Source organism: Centroberyx gerrardi, chromosome 8 (genome assembly GCF_048128805.1).
Source record: "Centroberyx gerrardi isolate f3 chromosome 8, fCenGer3.hap1.cur.20231027, whole genome shotgun sequence".
Taxonomy (NCBI): Eukaryota; Metazoa; Chordata; class Actinopteri; order Beryciformes; family Berycidae; genus Centroberyx; species Centroberyx gerrardi.
In genome coordinates this window covers 11,101,479-11,116,716 of record NC_136004.1, presented here as the reverse complement: position 1 = coordinate 11,116,716, position 15,238 = coordinate 11,101,479, and the positions used below count along the sequence as shown (strand labels likewise).

The 15,238-nt window shown below is 42.5% G+C and overlaps 2 protein-coding genes across 2 annotated transcripts in view; one reads left to right on the top strand and one right to left on the bottom strand.

Annotated features, from left to right (window-relative positions):
* Positions 1-1,831: 1,831 nt before the first annotated feature.
* On the bottom strand, positions 1,832-3,953 carry lrrtm4l2 (leucine rich repeat transmembrane neuronal 4 like 2). The gene is made up of 2 exons (XM_071927802.2): positions 3,950-3,953; positions 1,832-3,456 (listed from the first exon to the last, which is right to left on the bottom strand). The coding sequence occupies exons 1-2, from the start codon at positions 3,951-3,953 to the stop codon at positions 1,832-1,834; spliced, it is 1,629 nt and encodes a 542-aa protein (XP_071783903.2).
* A 7,603-nt stretch (positions 3,954-11,556) lies between these two features.
* Positions 11,557-15,238, top strand: part of LOC139933684 (leucine-rich repeat transmembrane neuronal protein 4) — a 33,092-nt gene continuing 29,410 nt past the window's right edge. The window contains exons 1-2 of the mRNA XM_071927862.1: positions 11,557-11,587; positions 12,151-13,691. Of these exons, the coding sequence (XP_071783963.1) occupies positions 11,557-11,587; positions 12,151-13,691 (1,572 nt within the window). The remainder of the gene's footprint in view (positions 11,588-12,150; positions 13,692-15,238) is intronic.

Sequence of the window (15,238 nt, the reverse complement as noted above, 5' to 3'; positions counted from 1 at the left end):
ACAAACAGGTAGAATGGGTCTTACATGCTGGCACCGGAGCTGCCTAATCCTGCCTGGCTTAACACATGCACATATGTCCCCTTGCGCACTTTAATTTTCTCTCCTCTCAGTGAGCAAGCTGAAAAAAAGAGGGAGGGGGAGGGAGAGAGGGAGGGAGGGAGAGAGGGAGGGGACGGGAAAGAAGACAGACCAAGGTGGGTGATATTATCCTCACAGCAAAAACTGCCTTGACCCATAACACCCACAGTCCCTCAGTAGCCTGCCTCTTTTCTTCCTTGCCTTTCGCAGCAGAAAAACAACACTCCCGAACCAACAGCATATACATGAATTATATAAAGCCGAGGTTCTTAATCTTTTTTGGTTTCAGGGACTGGCATGCGGCGATCTTTTTCTCTCGTGGATCAGCAAAGAACGGCATCGCCTGCTTGACCCCCCACTTACATTAAAACTGAACCTGTTTACGCTCAAACTGAGGGCAGAAAACAGCTGATTTCTACAGCAGATAACCATCCGGAGGGCTGCTCAGTGGTATCTCAGGGACTGACGCTGGGCCCCAACCCTGAGTCTGAGATATACAGCACAGCTACAGACAGCACACTTAGTGCCAGTACAGGATAGAATAGAAGACAGCCAGCAGACGAGACCGGTGATGGGAAAAAATGTTGGCTTCGCTCTGCTGCAGCTGTAGTAGATCCAGTGAAATTTACAATATCAAGAGCACAAGTAATGAATGTAAGGATGAGACTTTTTTTCCACATCGATAACGCACCAATATATTCATCAGCACACCATTCCTCATAAATTATAGTTGTCTTTTTTAATTACACAGCCATTATCACATAGAATGCCTAGTACCCATGTTGTTATGTCTTTACACAAACAATGCATAATCATAATGATAGGAATAGTCAATACAAAATTCTTTATGAAAATTAACGTCATTAATTGGACACATCGAGGCCTGCATTTGACCTGACAACAGATTTTTTTTTTTACAGCTTGGAAAATATCAGTCCTGAGATTAGAATAGTGAGTTTTAAATATTGTTAGTCTGTGTAGCCTATACCAAATGGAATTGAAATTAGGACAATTTATTGTATAAGAGAGAGTAGCATCGTATTTAAGGAGAATGAACTCATGCAAAATATCTCAGGACAAGATGCTCTCTCTGCTTTCATACCTCCGCTGCTGCTTTTCAGTGGTGGTGCTCCTTTTAAATGCGGCACTAGTATGAGAAATGTAAATAGTATTTATGGACACACAGTATCAGTGACAATAAGGTGCCACAATTCTTCCAACCAGAACTCAGTTAACCATCAGATCATGAGGTCGACCCTGCAAAACACACACACACACACACACACACACACACATGCACGCGTGTACACATAAAGACACACACACACACACACCCACACACACACACATACATCCTCAATGCTTTACAAGCTACATAATACAAATCAAAACTAACAAGTAGAAAGTGTTTTTGTTGGTTCATATCTTCTATGGCAAAATACTGTAGTTTGAAAGAATAAGGTCACACTCTCTACAAGGTTGAAATTTTCTGTAGCAGCGCTCCAGTTATGTTAGATCAAACATAGTTAACCAGACTGACATTGTCACTGTTTTTCAGTCAGGGTAGCAATTAGTTCTCACCATTCTCCATTCAGCTTTTCTGTGCACATAATACTACCCAAATGTGTACACGTATTTCTTCAATACTGCAGAATCAATCACCTCATTTGGAGGTAAAAACATTTAATTTCAAGGAAAACCATTTACCTCTGCTTTGCAATTGCACTTTTTTTAGTCTTTAAAGGTGGACAGCTCAGACCTCACATTCAATGGATCCTGATACAGTACAGGTACATGGCCTTGTCTCACTCACCAGAGAGTCCATAGTCTCTGAGTTTGAATGGTAACTCAGATAGTACTCTTGCAACTGAGAGTTAAGGTCCAGCTCTTGCTTCCGGGTCTTTTTCCTGCGCTTGTGGTTGACTGAGTGCCCCTGCAGCTGCCTCATGGTGTTGGGGTAGCGCCTCCACGAAACATAAATAACCAGAAGGATCAATGACACCGACAGGAACAGGGCTACGCTGCCTGCAATGATTTTATGGAAGGCCATATGTTCAAACTGTAGCTCTGGGATAAATGATGTAGAGGTTTCTGGGGAGATGGGCACTGTGGAGATCATGGCTGTGGCCTCCGTCTGTGCCTTTCTGTCCATCACACTGGGAGGGACAGGCGGAGGGGTTAATCTCTGCACCGGTGACTCAGGATGACCCGGGTCTGTAAGGTCAGGGGGAGGCGGCGGGCGGATTGGGATGTTCACAACCGGGGTTGAAGTCAGTAGGATCAGAGCAGTGGTGGAGACCACAAATATGTCCACACATATCGAGTGGTTCCTCACTACATCCACGACCCGCTCTCCCTGCACCAACTTGGGACTGCTGCAGATCATGCTGATGTCCTTGGAATCTCTGGCGGTTTTGAGCCAGCCCATGAGCGGGCAGATGCTGGGACTGCAGTCCCAGGCATTACCGGCCAGGCTGACGGCGGTGAGGGAGGTCCACGCCGCTACGGCTTCCATAGGCACACTGCTGAGCTTGTTCGATTCAAGGTTGAGTATTTGTAAGTTTGGCATACACTGGAAAACAGCTGGGTCCAACATTTGGATTTCATTCCCTGAAAGGTCTAGTTTCTGTAGTGTATGCCAGGTCCAAGGCGAGCCCTGATTGATGGATCGTATGCGGTTCCATTGCAAGTAAAGGGCCTGGAGGTTGGTAAGGCGCGGGAAAAGAAAGAAATTAATCCTGGAAAATTGATTGTGCTCTAAATGAAGCTCTTTCAACTTGAACAGCCCTAAGAATGTTGTGCGGGTGAGGCTCCGCAAGCGATTATAACCCAAGTCTAGAAACTCCAGGCTGCGGCATTCCAGAAATGTGCGAACAAGGATCTGTTTCAGACCGTTAGACCGAAGGTGGAGGTTCTGTAGCTTGCGCAGGCCGTAGAAATGGCCTGGCTGCAGGGACTGTAGCTGATTGTAGGACAAGTCAAGATTGCGCAGGTTGGGTACGGCGCTGAAGGTGTTATTGTGCAGATGTGTGATCTTGTTGGAGCTGAGGATCAGCTCTTTGAGCCTACGCACACCGTGGAAGGCTAAAGCATCTATAACAGTGATGGAGTTGTGGTCCAGGTAAAGCCAGATTAGCTGGTTGAGATGAGCAAACTGGTACGGCAACAGAACCAGCAGGTTGTTGTAGCGCAGAGACAGACCCTGGCATCCGGTGGTGATGTTCTCTGGGATGTCTTGGAAGATGCCAGATTCGCAATAAACAATCTTCCCTTCACAGCGACAACTTGCGGGGCACATCCTCTCCCCCTTGCTGAGCAGCAGCAACACAGCTGCCTGCAGAAGAAGACAAGATAACCTCCAGTCCCAGATCACAGAACCTGTTGGGGGTAGAGTGGGGGAGAGGCAATCAAAAGGCTGACTAGTGTTAGAAAATGTGTGCTCAAAGACTTATAAATAAGTAAAGCTGGGAAATTCATTCTTCAAACAGAAGGAGTCTGTAGTGAGGACCAGCTTTAAGTCTGATGTCTCAGCGCATGAAGAATTGATAATGGAGTCTGGCATACTTTAATGGATGTGTGAAAATATTCAGACATAGTGTTGAATCAATAAGAAGGCATAAGCAATAGATATGACTTCAATAAATACTTAAATAGATACTTGAATAGCCCACTTAAATAAATACGAGTCCTACTTATTCATTTACGTGCAAAAAAAATAAAAAAATAAAACAAGCCCAAGCCTCCAATTTTAGGAACTAATAACCATGGCAATATAAATTGATCAAATCACCTCATAGCTGTCGTCTTGGCTGCAATGGGCCTCAAGAGGGAGAAAATGTGTCAATAAATTATGTAAAACATAATGGCTTACCCATCGTTAGTGAAGGAAGGATTAATCCTCTGAAATAAATGGATGGAGAGCACATTAAACTGCTCTCAGATGAGAAAATCGCAGTTCAGGCAACCTTTTGTCGGAGTTAGAGTCGATCCGCATGGTGAGCATCACTTGTGCCTCCAATTAGAGGAGGAAACCATATAAATGCAAGTTTACGCAGCGTTGAAAACCCTCTCTGATTTCTGTCTGAAGCCCTCAGAAATAGGACACCTTCACACTTGGATCTTAGTTGGAGCCGCTGCTAGTTCAGCCTGCTGTGTGCGCAATAACCCGTTTGAGCGCCAATAGACTGATCCACAATCCTCCATGCAGTCTCTCTCTCTCTCTCTCTCTCTCTCTCTCTCTCTCTCTCTCTCTCTCTCCCCCCCCCTCTCTTTCAAATGCGTAAAGACGCGTAGGCGAGCAAATACTCTCGCTCGTTTTAACATCTGTAATGACTGATGATACTATCAATTATTGCTTATAAGAAAAACTTAAATATTAGTGCAGAATTATGTTAAAAAAGGTTCTTAATTTATTCCAATGACAGCATCTGTGTTTTTTTTCTCGTTTGGCACTATATCCCACATTTGGGAGATAATCCAGTTGGTGCGGTTATATTTTTAACCACAGTGGTGTGTATTTCATCCAGATCCCACAAGCGTTTGATTAAGTCAGTGGCAGGTCACTGGTTTATGAAATAGGCCTGCATCTAACCTGCTGTTCGGAAAATTCTGCTTTATCTGGCCATTTGGATTCCAGTATATTTAGGCCCACAATGAAATTGTTGTTTTCAAGTTCCTTAATAACTGTTTCAATTATCTTTGTCCTTTTTGGTAGGCATTATCGTTCCTTCTCTTGCCTGCTGAATTTTTTATGTCTGATACCAAGACAATAAACTTTGCATTATGCAGGTCCCCGTTCCTTTTACAGCTTGTCCATGCAGTAGTTTACATGGATTTGCATGGGAAAACGTCAACAAAGCACCATTAATAACACATTTTGAATAACAGACCAGAATAAGATGTCACTTGCAAATTTAGGGGATATTATCCAAACAGTTGGTATTGAAGTAGGTGAGCTGCACTATTTACTACAAACACATCATTTTGCACATATTCCCATTGAAACTAGTGAAACTCCCTAGTGAGGCTTTGCAAATGTAGAGGCTTTTGGTGGTGGTCCAGCGCCTCAGGCATGTTGCACCTGCAGCCAACAGATGTAAGTTTACACATTTCCCACTGAAATTAATCTAGAAATATCTTTAGCTGGTCAAATCTGCCCTGCTGGATATTAGATTATGTGTTACTTACCAAAAGTTGTTATTCTGTTTGTATCTCAACCTGTTGACGCCAGGCTTAGAACATGGCATTAATAGATTAACATACAGATATGGATTTTTTTGGTTCTTGCGCAATTTGACAAACATCATGGCTGCTATTAATCAATGAACTTGTGAAATGCTGCTGTAATGTAACCTATCATTGCTTTGGAACAGCTGGTCAGGTCACCATGAACCTGCAAAAGCTGTTAGCTCAGCTGCTTTCAAATTGACCATAGGGGGCCAATTATCCAAAATATCTTAATCTGCTTGACAAAATTTCATGAAATTTAGTATACATGCCCTAAGATATAGCAGCCTACATTCATAGAGGTGGCAGTAGACCATAACATTTTGATTTCATTAGCATGTTTTGCAACTTATTAGCTTGTAATTCAAAGTTAGTTGAAATTTGGGGTGTGAGTGGGACAGGGGGGTGAGGTCGACGGGGTATAGAGGACCGGAAGGGGAATAGCACACTATAAACAGTTTAACTATTCATATGTCATTTCTATGAGGTTCAAGGACAGGAGGCAGTAGACCTTAAACACAGCTAACAGCAGTGTGTATAGTTGATGGTGGGGGGGTGTAGTGGTGATGATGATGATGATGATGATGATGATGTTGATGATGATGATGATGATTATGAAGATGATGATGATGATGATGATGACGATGTTGATGATAGCATCTATGATAACATTTCCTTTGTGAAAACAATGAGGAAGGTCACATAATCCAAAACCATGTGTTTGTTGATTCATTGATTCATTGATAGATTCATTCATTCATTCATTCATTCATTCTAAAATGTCAGGAAGGGGGGTAATCAGGGCTTTGTTTCTAATCTCAGTGGCTGATTTAAACAATGATTATGATAATAACTGTTTAAGTGCGATGTTGACATGCATCATCCATTCACACCCTAGACACCAGGGGGGGTTTATGTAAATAAACGGTTAACACCTCTCAGTGTCTAGAGATAGTGTTGAAGGGGTGGTAACAGTAAGTTTATTGGTATTCAAATGAATAGACCTTATGAAATAGGCAGTCATCAGCAGGCAAAGCAAAATTTAAAAAAAAAAACATGCTTGAAGTAGAGGAGATAGGGAAACATATAATTCTATGGTCATTTAATACTCATTTTTCATACTTTGCTGAGTCTACTTTGAACAGACATTCATCACATTGGGCACAATAGTCTGGAAAACATGATTTGGGCTGCATCATATTGGAAGGTTTGAGTTGTAATGTGTGGTAACAGCATCCCCTTGTGCATGGAAAGAGAAATGTCCTGTTTTCTTGACAGCACTTGACACTGATCTAAAATCTGTGACTTCAGTGATGATAGAGGAGAGAAATCAACATCGACATTACTTGTGTTTTGCTGATATGAACTAATGAATTCATATAAACATTTGGCTGGGAATGTTGGAATATTAGATTTTAGGGTGCCCATAGATTGCACTGAAAAGAAATGTATTTATGAGAGATGTTTCAGGAAACCATAGCAGGGGTGAATGTAAGAGGTGTGAAAATGTTTGTGTTAAGCTAATACCTTCCAGCGTCATAGTATCACATTTTGCAACGAAATGTCAAACAAAATCTGCTCTTCAAAGACTGTGCTGCCTCACACCTGTCTGCAGAGATCACATGTCATTCAGGAAACGTGCTAATAACGTGTGGGAAAACATGCTGCCTGACAATGAAGCTGTAATGAGAGGATCTTTTGCAAAATTTAAGCAGGAGATTGTTTTTGGACTGCAGATTTTTCCATCAAGTTACCCTGTATAGATTTCAACACAAAAAAGGAAACCGGCATTCAGTAAGAGAGGAACTGATATTAGAGATTATAAACTGCATCCACTGGTTGGCTGTAATCCTGTGACAGCAGGGATAACTTATCAACTGGATCTTATCTTGCTTATGCAAAATACAGAAAATGAAGTGAATATGTGTGCACACCACCCACATGTTGTAATTCTACAATACAATCATTTCCAGAGAAGTGCCAACTCCTATCATCTAACTGACAATGACAGGTTGCATAGAGCAGTGGAAGTGGATAACACATCACACTTTCATATATTGTGCACAATTAATCTGTTTCAAGCCCATTTAGGAAGATCTGGATGTGAGTCCACCTTTACTAAATGATTTTAAACAAAATTACTGAATACATAGTGTAGACTGATTTGTAAAGTGTCCTTGTACATCTACACTGTCCTTTTGCACTGTACCTGAGGATAGATAGATAGATAGATAGATAGATAGATAGATAGATAGATAGATAGATAGATAGATAGTCTTTCACCCACTCACTTCATCTGTCTGAGTCTTTGAGAGGAACTGTATTTAACTGTATTTTTGTGCGTGGCAGGAGGTCGCCCATTTTCAAAATGGCCTTTCATGACCTCTGAAAGACATAAACTGCCAAGTAATCCCTTGATTAAAGCCCTTTGGCGTGAGAAGACAGGTGGATGGCATGAATCCACAAAAATGTTAAAGTAAATTACCTTGTCTATTTTAACAAGAGAGACTCATCACATCAACTGTTTTATTTATTTATTTGCTTTTTCAGATTTTTTTTTCTTCAGATTTGACTTATATTACAGTGTGCTATACCAGTGATGGGATGAAAGTACATAATCACAACAGTCATTTTCCAGGTACAGTGTAGAACCCTTTTTGATGAAGAAATCTTTTTGTCCAGTGGTCTTATGCGTACAGTGCCATCTACAATGCATTATGTATGAGAAAATACAAAAATGAAAAATAAAATCCCCGGAGTTGCAAAAGTATGTTGACCCTCTAAACTTATGATCCTGGAAACAACTCATTTTGAAGGGACCTTGTTACCGTATTAGGGTTGTTTTGCTCTGGATTTACACACAAGAGCTCATGATCACCGTCTCTAAAGCGTATTTACCAACTGATCCACTCAGGATTCCTCATAGAAATATATGAAAGAGTAGACTATCGCTGTGTCTCTGTGTTTTTATGAACCCATCACTTCCCATTGAGTGTTGCTGGAGAAGGCCTCTGTGACTGAATACTCATGGTGTTACCTTTATTACAACAGCGTTTTAATGGAGAGCGGGTTTCAACTCAACCACCTTCCCTCATTAACCTCATGAATGTTTTAGGTGACACCTCTGTTCCCGGTGTTTCGGCATGTAAATTCTTCTAAACAGACAAGACACTTATCGTGCATCCTGAAAAAAAATATGATTCCTTAAAATAAAACAGAATATGAATGCGGGTCAAATGAGCAAGTTATCAGCTTTTAATCAACAGAAACCCTCAAGAATCCCTGCAGTGCTCTCTGGGTTCTCCAGATGAAAAAGTTTCTAAGCAGAAGCACACCTTTAAGAACCCTCATTATAATGAGGACCGAACAAAGACGCAATTAAACTGTGGTAAGATGGTTGGAATCAATGCCATTCATATAATTTACTGGATATCAGAGCAAACATAATACACAACCCCTTGTATACCAAAAGACATACAAGACAAATTGTATGCAATGTTCTTTGTTTTTTTATTTGAGCAGCAGCAGGGGATAAAATGCCAGATGTTTTGGGACAAGACCTTTCCCCTAGAAATATTTACCTGATGTTTTGGTATAATTCACTGGGTAATTAAAGTTGCACATTTATAAGTCAGGTTCAGCCAAATTGTGGAGTAAACAGAACCTGCCTGAACGCTGTTTTAGGTGTCTTTTTTGTCCTAATTATATCACTGTTTATATATTTCCGCACTCCGTTACAGGGGGATTCATTATGCTGCAAAAAAGCAGGTCCTTCCCTTGCTCTATTATTCAGGGCTCAGTCAGTCACAGACAGTCATTAAAGTTTCATAGGACGCAATTTGGGCGCCGAGTTATTTGCAAAGCGAGGTGAGTGCATATGGTGGCAGTGTACTGCACCTTTAGTGATGTTTAAGGCATGGCTCCTCATACTTTTCATGTCAAGAACCTCAAAATAGATGTGTGTTCAGCCACAGACGCCTGTTTGGTAAGATTTTGTCCCAAAGACCCCCATCTAAGGAGATTTTTAATGTTTGATGTGACTTCGTTTTAAATGTATTACTTCAGGTGGGGAGATAAAAGTAGAAGAGTGAAACCTCTGATCCGAAACATCACTCTTAGCTAGGCTCTCCTGTTCTCTCATTGGGTTGACTTCATATAAATTTAACGCTAATAAAATTTACTTGACTTGAAGACCCACTGGGGGTCACCAGGTCCCAAAATCTGGTTTGAGGTAGAGGAAAGACAAGTCCTTATTTTATTTGGAGCCTAACGTTTTGACCAACAGTCAAATTCAAACTGTAAGTGAGATATAAAGCAGGAAAACAGGGGTGTTAAGAGGAGTTAAGGTGGTGATATTCCTTCCAATGTTGAAAAATAACATTTTCTGGCTATAAATATACAAACCTGTGAAACTGAATTATTGATCCGCTGTATTTCAGCATTCCCTGCGTATGCCAGTTATAGCAAATACCCAAAGAAGCTGGATGAAATGCAAAAGTGGGTCATGTCAGATTTGTTCAACAACATAAATCAGAATTGATGCACAGGCCACGGGGAATTAAATGAAACTTAAGGGTAGGATGATGGCACAACAGCAGCTTAATGTGAATTTTTAAGCTCAGGGCTATAGCAGGAGATATCAGATTTCCCTGCATGGAACTCTGGCAATTTGTTTTCACAGATTATTCATAGATTTGACAATTTACAGACCAAATTGACTAGTGTTTTGTCATGTGGATGAAGTGAGAAGAGAAATAATGCGGGGGGACAAATGTTCAGTCACGTCATTAGTGTGAAACAATGTTTTTTGCTGAAGTCTCAGACCTTTTAATGGAGATGAGAGTGAGGTAGCATGAAGTTTGTAGACTCAGGAAACCAATCCACATACAGTTCATGAAGGCACTCTATCAGGTTAGGGTGACTCTAATGTGGTACCAACTTTACATGGGGTGGAGGTGGAGGTGGGGCATGGCCTCCAGTTGCCTGATTGATCCTCACAATGGGAATTAAAGTAGTTACTGGTGCGCTTGACGCTTCAGTTTTATTTGTTGTTTCCACCCATTTTCCTGTCACACAGCAACTGCAGTATTAGCTCAAATGTTCATTAATGTCCATTACCAGTAATTACTCTGCTCATTAAGTGCAGGGGCAGAGGGACCCATTAGAAGTGATGACTTTGACCCCGACTCAAACTCCCATTATGAGGCCTTGAAAGCATCCTTTGTTTAGGCATGACACATTTCAGTGTCAATGTGCAACAATGAGTGGTGTGAAAAAAAAAAAAAAACTCTCTTCCACTGAGCTTTTCAGCTTTATTTCATGGCACTGAGTAACACATAGTACCATGCATATGAAAACAATAAGTGTAGTTTTACAGTAAGCTATATGGCATGCTGCATGCTTTTGCAGACAGTCTGTTTTTCTTCCCATTTATTCTTGTCTTTACATTATTGATTACCCCAATTGATTAAATGTACAGCAGATACAGAAATACTTAACTCCATCGCTTTAATCAATAAACTCTGAAGGTTCAGCTTCACGAGGACAAGGAAGTCTGTGACGGTGAGAGCTGAGGGGAGTCGCTCAGTGACCAGGAGAGGGCATCTCAAGTCCTAAAACGAGCACCGGCGAGCTCACTATAATCCTACACCAACAGCATTCCTGTTGCTATAAGACAACTGATATACTCTAGATGCCACGGTCAACGGGTCTTATCCACAGCAGACTGCGCCCGGTCCCGTTCTTTTCCACATTTGACTCGGGATTCATTCAACTTGACGCATTTCGGACCACAAGTATTCCTCTCAAATTTCTTCACTTGATCGGTTGCCAATGTCTTTTATGCCAATGTCTTTCATACCAATGAAATTCAACAATTGGCGACTCCGGATGCGTCTTTAAAATCTATTTTACAGCCAACTAAACAAGAGGTAAATCATTCTCGTCAGGCTATGAGCTTGAGTGCGTCCGTCCAAGGGCTTTTGTTGGATCGCAGCCTGAAATATGCATAATCAGGCTCATGTTGTTCGGTAACGTAGGAAACTACAGACAAGGGTTGGTTCACACCTTCAGGAGCTCCTCGCATCTCCGACAGGTGTGCGTGCGGCTGTGCGCAAAGCGGCTCTGGCCACGGCGCAAAGTGCGTATTTCCCGTGTAGCTGGGCGTCCTGGGTACGTGTCCAACTATTTGGACTAAACGCGGAGTGCGTCTAACATGTGGACCTGGGACGCATGCAACAGAGAGCCCTAAACATGAGGAGGAGCAGACACCGCGCAAATATGGGTATGTACATATCGTTCCGCAGGCTACTAAGCCTACATTTCTGCACAAAGTCCTTGTCGTTTGCCTAATTACTATCCACTTAAAGCCAATGCTGCTGGTTTCTTTGCACCCTGCAGCTTATGAATGATGACTGCAGGCTGTGGGATCTGACGGAGATTTTTCTTTCACCAACTATTTGACAGATCGTGCCTGGTGCATTTGGTTATCAATCACTGTTCCCATGTCCCAAGAATATGCGTTTGACAGTGATAATGGATGTAGATTGGTATTCAGTCTGAACACAGAATTGCATTGAACACAGGAATGCAAATTAAGTGGGCTGCCTAGTCTGCAAATAATCCTCTCTGGTTAACAAATGCAATAACCTTAGAGCACAGTCAGAATTACTACATTTGCTTCCCTGATACAATTGAATACTTCTATTCTATTCTGTTCTGTTCTGTTCTGTTCTGTTCTGTTCTGTTCTGTTCTATTGCATCTATATTGCCTATGCTATTCTAGCCTATCCTTGGCCCGTGTTCTTTCCTCTTTCCTGAGTCTATCACTTTTCTGTGTTTCTGCAGGACTCCCTGTGCTTTTCAAATGGCTTGTATTCACAGCATTGGTGCCCGCCTGGCTGGTTGCTGCTCCAAGCAGCATCCGTGAGCGTCCCTGCCCCCAGAGCTGTAGATGTGATGGGAAAATAATATACTGTGAATCCAATGCCTTCCGTGACGTGCCGAGCAATGTGTCTGTAGGAACGCAGGGCCTCTCCCTGCGTTACAACAGCCTGGTGAACCTCAGAGCACGGCAGTTCTCAGGCCTGAGTCAACTGGTTTGGCTGTACCTCGACCACAACTACATTAACGCTGTGGACGGCCAAGCTTTCCATGGGATCCGGAGGCTAAAAGAACTGATTCTCAGCTCTAACAAGATCACACAGCTAAGAAACAACACTTTCCACGATGTCCCGAATTTGCGTAACCTTGACCTTTCCTACAATAAATTGCAGGTTCTCCAGTCTAGTCAATTCCAGGGTCTGCGGAAATTACTTAGTCTACACTTGAGGTCAAATTCCTTAAAAACTGTCCCAATGCGAATTTTCCTGGACTGCCGCAACTTGGAATTTCTTGATATTGGCTATAACAGGCTGCGGAGCCTCACACGTAACGCCTTCGCCGGACTCCTTAAGCTCATCGAGCTTCATTTGGAGCACAACCAGTTTTCGAAGATAAATTTCGCTCACTTCCCCCGCCTGACTAACCTGAGAGCGCTCTATTTGCAGTGGAACCGTATCAAATCTATAACCCAGGGCCTGCCGTGGATGTGGACGTCCTTGCAAAAGCTGGACCTCTCAGGAAATGAGCTCCAAGTGCTGGATGCCAGTACATTCCAATGCCTCCCCAACCTGCAGACTCTGAACCTGGACTCCAACAAGCTCACCAACGTCTCTCAGCAGACAGTGGAAGCTTGGATCTCCCTCACCACCATCAGTCTGGCTGGTAATGTGTGGTACTGTAACCCGAGCATGTGTCCCCTGGTGGCCTGGCTGAGGGCCTTCAAAGGTAACAAGGAGTCCACTATGATTTGTGCGGGCCCTAAGGAGGCACAAGGAGAGAAAGTCAATGACGTGGTGGAGACTCTTAATATCTGTGCAGCAACACTTGCCCCCGCTGCCTCGTCTACGTCTGCTGTCACTTCCCCGTCTCAACCTGAGCTGCCACCTCTTCCCACGCAGTCTGTGGTGGATAAGAAGCTGATCTGGAACAGGACGGTCTCCCCCACTCCCTCTGAGGTCTCCCCCACCATCCCATTGCCAGACACTGAGTATGTGTCCTTCCATAAGATCATAGCCGGTAGCGTGGCCCTCCTCTTATCTGTGGCTATAATTCTGCTGGTTATCTATGTGTCATGGAAGCGCTATCCCAGCAGTATCAAACAGCTTCAGCAGCGCTCCATGGTTAAAAAGCGCCAGAAAAAGGCGCGGGAGACTGAGCGCTCCCTTAACTCGCCACTGCAAGAGTACTATGTGGACTACAAGCCTACACACTCAGAGACTATGGATGTGCTGGTTAATGGGACAGGACCCTACACATACACCATCTCAGGCTCCAGAGAATGCGAGGTATGACCGTTGCCCTCCAAAAATCCATTTCCACTGCGAGGCACGAGAGGTAAATTTTCTAACAATATGCGGAGAAAAAAGATGTTTTTTTTCTCCTCTGGTCTTGTCTGTTGTGGGATCAGGAGGTGATGGTCAGTGCATGGTGACTTGTATTGTAACATGCTGGGTTTGTTCAATTCCATATGATTACCCAGCTGCTGTTCTCAATCATGTAGTTTTATAGTTATATAGTGAGAATACGATTCCCATTAGCTGAAACTGCAGTAACAGCACAGCTTTCTGGGTTCCAGTCACAAAGATGAAGTGCAAAACTTACATCAGATACATTATATATAAAATATGCCCATCTTTCATTCCTGCCATCCTGAGAGCTCATTGATGGATCTATGCATTTTCAGTCAGACAGTTACTTATTCACAAATGGCTTGCTGTCCAGAATGGAATGATAAATTTTTTTTGGATCAAGTCACTGTGCAGGTGGTCTCTCCTATCCTGTGTGTTTGCTACAACAGCAGTGCTTCATCTGTGGCAAATACATGAGTCATGTGAGACTTGATATTTGTTTTGCTCCTGTATAATCTATGTAATTATTTGCAATCATTCTCGCTGATCATATATGTCTCCCTCTCTCTTTCTGCCTGTAGCCATAGAGTACTTAAGTTTTTATTCATTAGTTTAATTTACAAGGTTCAAACAGTCAGCACAGCCTGAATATCGTCGTAAAGGCCTGGGGCCAAATAAGAGATAAATTATGCATTTGGCCTTGATTTCCATATTGCTTTTGTATACTACTGCAATAACACAATCGTGTTCAAACTGCATTATGCTATTTTGTTTAATCTCAGAAGTAACTCTTATGCAAACTTCTCATCCTAAAGTGTGCAAATTGAAATGCTTGTCCTGAAGCTGGACTCCTCTACATGACTGACTCTGAACCACTGTACGGCACCAAGGGATTGAGACAGAAAGTCTTGACAGAAAGACTAATCAATTTGCTCATGCTTAATTAGGCACTTTTTTTTTGCCTGTGTACTCTTTTTCCCCTAATGCTATGCATCTGTCTTCCCCTGTCCAGCAGCTTTTTTCATTTGGCAGTATAGTAAAGTGTGATTAACAGGACATGCTGTGCTGGGAAAGACGTAGTGTCACTAGAATCTTTGCTGCACCTTTGTCTCAAGGCTCCTTTTGTCGAACTAACCAGACATGCCGTGGAATACAGGAGACATCTTTCTCCTCCATTGTACCTGTCAGCACAACTCAGACAAGACGTTTTATCTCACACTGACACACAGCTCATTTCCTATATTCCACGTGGACGCTATAAATCATTTTGTAAAATATGTTTTTAAGACGTCGGTGGCAGCTTGTGTACTGGAATGCACTGTAGCACTGCTGACTTTCTCACTGTGTTCTCCACTGAAGCCAGTGGAGGGGCAAGCGCAAATATGTTTCACTGTTTTCAGTAATGTCAGATAATATGAAGTACACAGGTAGCTAAATCAGCTCTTTGTCAGAATATCTGTGGCAGAGCATTTCTCAAATACAAG